The sequence below is a fragment of the Hipposideros armiger genome, unplaced genomic scaffold (assembly GCF_001890085.2).
Source record: "Hipposideros armiger isolate ML-2016 unplaced genomic scaffold, ASM189008v1 scaffold_36, whole genome shotgun sequence".
Taxonomy (NCBI): domain Eukaryota; kingdom Metazoa; phylum Chordata; class Mammalia; order Chiroptera; family Hipposideridae; genus Hipposideros; species Hipposideros armiger.
In genome coordinates, this window is record NW_017731386.1 from 109581 (window position 1) to 114584 (window position 5004).

At 36.1% G+C, this 5004-nt stretch overlaps 1 protein-coding gene across 1 annotated transcript in view; it reads right to left on the reverse strand.

Moving 5' to 3' along the window:
- Positions 1-258: 258 nt before the first annotated feature.
- Positions 259-5004, reverse strand: part of PIK3C3 (phosphatidylinositol 3-kinase catalytic subunit type 3) — a 144965-nt gene continuing 140219 nt past the window's right edge. Inside the window, exon 23 of the mRNA XM_019637896.1 lies at positions 259-1385. Within this exon, the coding sequence (XP_019493441.1) occupies positions 1371-1385 (15 nt within the window). The 3' untranslated portion in view covers positions 259-1370. The remainder of the gene's footprint in view (positions 1386-5004) is intronic.

A 5004-nucleotide genomic window follows, 5' to 3' on the forward strand; every position in this document is an offset into this window, starting at 1 on the left:
CAGAGGATGTAGCTTGCCAATTATTGATAGTTTGGGCATAAACTCTCTTATGAAGATTTGCAAAGGTCTTTTCATCTTTGCCATTTTTCTAATCTGCATATGTGTTTTATATAAATCACATTCCATATTCCTCTAGGATGTCTCCTGTTTATATACTTCCTTTCCAGCTGGTAGCTCCACTCTACAGAGACAAATTCACAGATAAGAATTTGGTGACAAACAGACATCACAATTAATGTCAGTCTCTGAAAATGTGTCTTCAGTTAAACTTCTTAATCTTTACTAACATTTGATATTTAATATGTATTCAGCACCAAAAGAACTAGATTCTTTTTCTTACAAAACAAAGTCACACAACTATGCAACATACTAATTTGAAAAGATTATTATTGTGTTGCTCTCCTCATTTGTATGCATTCCTTTTCCTCAAAGTTCCACGAGGCCAAAAAGCTAGATAGGTTAGTGGGAATTCTAGTGTTAAAAGACCAAAAAAATAATTTTGCTGAAATCAGAGAGGATACATTAACAGGTCTAATGGAGGTATTTCAAAAATCTTCTGAAAACTATGTTTGCATCAAAAAAATTGTATTGCAGAAAGACAATCTATGCTTTACATGTATATGTAAAAATATCCCAGGCTCAATCCTAAAAGCTGCTCTTCTATTTCCTTTTGGCCAGTTATCCAGATATGGCTGCATTTTCATGTCCTGCTTTATGTATTTACAACTTGGGAGAATTGTGAACTGTAGTTTTCAAAACAAAACAATATTTATAAGAGTAACTGAATGTCTTATTTGAAACATACACAATTCTTGAATTGTAAAAAAATGAGCTATAACATGTAAATCTTTAAGTATTATAAATTAGCCCAAAACAAGCAAATACTGGAGGGGGCGGGGAAGAGGGAGGGAAAAAGGGAAAGAGAGAAAAAACAAAAAGACCTTCCAAACTGAGACAATTAATCCAAATTCATATAATTAACTGCTCTCCTGATGTGAAGAAATGAGGAAAAAAGGATGTTTCAAACTCAAAAACTATAGCGTTTTACATTTCAACATAAAATTCCTCCAGTGCCCTCTCATATGTACATGATCCTGGAATAAGCTTCTCACTTCTTAGTTTATTAACAATGTGTACATTTGAAAATAAATATATACAGTATTTCAAAACAAACCCTTCAAGACCATATTTAAGCAATGCCATCCACAGGAAACTTAATTCAGGCACCATGTAACAATTAGGGTACAGGATTATCTTGGAGATTAAATGTTCTCTTGCTTGCTTGTTACTCTGAAGTCTTCATCCTACACAGGTCTCGTCTAAAGCGGTTTTCTCACAGAGCCAAGCATTCTGATAGGCCAAACCCAGATTCATTTTCTCCAGTACTACAAAAATGAACAAAAAATAATTAGCATCACTGGTCACAAAGCAAGATAAACAATAATCTGTAGTTTTTAAAAAAATGCTTAGAAAGAGATAAACACATAATTCTTTAATAGAAAAAGTTAGCTAATTCCAGTCCTTAAATTAAAAAAAAAAAGACACCCATAAAAAAAAAAAAAAGGTGAAATAATTACTAAATGCCGTGAAGAGGATTTCAATTGACCACAATGTACAAAATTCCTGAGATTTGGCTTAAACATCAGTTTACATGAGAACATATTTTAGGGAAGGAGTGTTTGCTGACTATAAGCTCAAGATGACTCGTTATTATTACATGGTAGCACATCTAGCACTAGGAAGGCAAAAACCCCAATGAATTCTGCAGTGGCAGACGATTAATATTTTGAGATGTGTGCTCAGATCTTGGTGTCACATTTTTTGAGAGACTGTGAAAACCTGTAGTGTATTCCAAAGACCATTCCACAACCACTTCATTCCACAAACCACTTTATTCCACAACCACTTCATTCCAGAAATGGTCTGGAACAGAATCAAAGGAAGTCGTCTTGAAAGAGGAAGAGAGGCCCAGCCAAGGGTTGTTTTGGGGTCAACCCATTAATCGTGTTCAATATTAAACTATCAAGTAGAAACAGAACAAATTAACATTTCAACACCTATTTTGTGCTAGGCACCCTTATGTTATCTCACACAAGGCTTCTAAAGAAGTTATCTGTGACACTGCCCTCTCTTTATTATTATTCTCTCTCGAATTTAGCATTCACTGAAATTGACAGAAGGCTACCTACTACTTTTGAGGGCTATTTAATGCAAAAATAATCAGTACCCGTTAATGGTTGTCTTTCACATGTATGACTGCTGTCAGTCTCTCAGTAGGGACAACTCTGATCATTTTGTTTGGGTGAATACACATTAAGTGAATCCATGTCTCATACGTCCTCCTGTTCAATACCATACATGCTGGCATTATCTTGGAGGGATTAAGAATACCGTTTATGTGTAACAAAACTTTGTTTCTATGAAATTCACTTCATTATTACTGAGGGAAAACATGATAAAAAAAAAAAAAACCTCAGTAAGAAATCCATGTGTGCACGTGTGCATATGTGTAGAAATGTAAAGGATGCTGATTTTAATTTAAAGTGTCAATTCTAGAAAGAATAGGGCAAGATTTTTAATGCTAAACTAATAAAAGGAATGGCATTTACAATTAAGAAGCTATTTAAATGTTTTCTTAAAGGCAATATCAGAGAAAGTAAAAGTAAACTTCTCAAACCGTCTTTAGCACGCCACATGCATCTAATCGGTGCCTACCATGTGCCAAGAACTGTGTAGGTTCTGTGAGAGACACCAAGTTACTTAAAACAAAATGTTTATATACAGAAATAGTATAACACACATACACACACACACACACACACACACACACACACACGCAGTTGGGCAAATGGGCGGGAAACTCACTGTAGGCAAAGAACAACGGTGTACTGATTGGTGAGGAGGAACAGTGATGGATGACTGGGTATGAGGAATTGTCATGGAGTAAGTATTTAGAGTTACAAAGAAAAGGTTCTTTTTGAAGGCTGATGGAAGATGAAAATCGAAAACGCAGGTTAAAGTCAAATTGTGAAGGGTCCTCACTGACATGTAGGGAATTCTAAACATCCTGGAACCAAAAACTGCAAATATGCGTATGTACCTTTGTATGTATGAAAAAAATGCTGCTAGTGAACAGATGGTCTCTAATATATTTCCTAAATACTTCAAAGTGTCTGTGTCTATTGAAAAAATAAATTAGTGATAACTGTGTAACAGAGCCAGTCTCAATTAGTCACCACCCTGGACATTGGAAGAATTTATATCAAAGGGTTTGATATAACGCAGAGGAGCAGGAAAACAACAGTGTAACAACTAACCGTATTAAAAAGTTATCGAAGCAAATAGGGAAAACTTACCATGGATTATATTCAAGCATTTAAAAACTTTCCTTAAAGAAGTTAAGGAAATTAAATTTCTATGGATGAAAAATGAACTGCAGGACATTTCAGTTGAAAATAATGTGGCATTCTGCTGACTGTTGCTATTACAGTAATTAACTGATCTTAAGACCTTAAGACACTTGTGATGTAGCAGGTGCCTGTATTACGTTTTCACACATCATGGGGTTTGATGGGCAGTTTGATGCCCTCTCTTTATTATTGTTCTCTCTTGAATTTAGCATTTCACAGAATTTAGCAGCGCTGGATGCTGTGAAACAAGAGCACATGTGGGTCAACAGAAGTCAAGACTGGCTTTGGCCAACGTCCACAATCCATGTTATCCCATATTTATGACATTTATCTTGGATTAACTCTTCCCAGTGCCTCCTTTTGGTATCATACTCTATTGGCTGTTTGTACAGCTGATTTTTTTCTTTTGATGTTCAGATGAGTGTCTCGGGAGAAAAGATTAAAGATCATTTTTTTTCTTTTAATTTACAAATGTATTTTCAACAACTAGCTACTCACGACCAAAGTTATTCCTATCAAATAAAGCTTAGATGGACAACGAGAAAAACATTGTTTAGAAACTATTGTCTATTTCTACAACTCAGGGTTTGGGTCTGAATCTGGGTTTTGTCACCTATTAACCTTGAGACCTCAGGCGAGTTATTTCATCTATCTAAGCCCTGGTTTTCTCATCTGTAAAACAGGTCTGGTGCTACACCTACTTCGCAGGCGTGAGGATTAAATGTGATGCAGAGAAAGTGCTTTACGTGATTCCTGGGGCACGTATGTGCTCAAGAGGCTGTTATCATTGCTATTACTGTTGTTTCTGTGTTGTAGTTCCTTTCCTCCCAGGACACTTGGAATAAATTACGAACAGATCTGAGACACAACATGATACAAAGTAGGTTTGTATGATATATCGATATTATGTTAATTATTTATGCCACTGGTCTGGGAAAATCAATTATTAAATTAAAAACAAAAAAACATTTGGTTTAGGGCAGGAGAATTTCTATTTGGACACCGAATTCAATACTTTGTGTTTTGTTCAGCGAAATAGTTTACACTGCTGTTCTTTATTCCTAATAGTAAAATAAGGTCCATATAATATAAACTCAGAAATGACGCTCCGTTCTCCTCTCCTCAGGGCATCATTTGCATCGACGCCTCCTCAAAGTCGGTGAGAGAGTAGCGAAGTTACAGTGGGAACATGCATACCGGTTTAGATCAGCACATAAAGGTAAAACAGGAATATAAATAAACAAAATTACCCAAGCAAAGCCCTTCTCTAAAAAAAGTCCGAAACAGGATGTTTTCCCCTTAGTACAGTACTGATGCAAAAAAACCCAAAACAATAGAAAAAACCCGTTTCTATGTTTGAGCAGCTGATGGGGCAGAAGGCTTGCACTTAAGAGCCATGTTGTACCAAACAGCGTGAGTTTGCAGTACTGGAGTCACATTTAACGTGGTAGGATGTCATGTCATCGGAGGAACTGGGGATGGGACACACTCCTGAGAGAGCACTGCATTTATTAGAGGACATCCACTCTTCAGGGGAAATGTCAGGCAGAATAGTCACACCCTTTTCCTTCTCTCATTATCCGTTTTTTTTTTT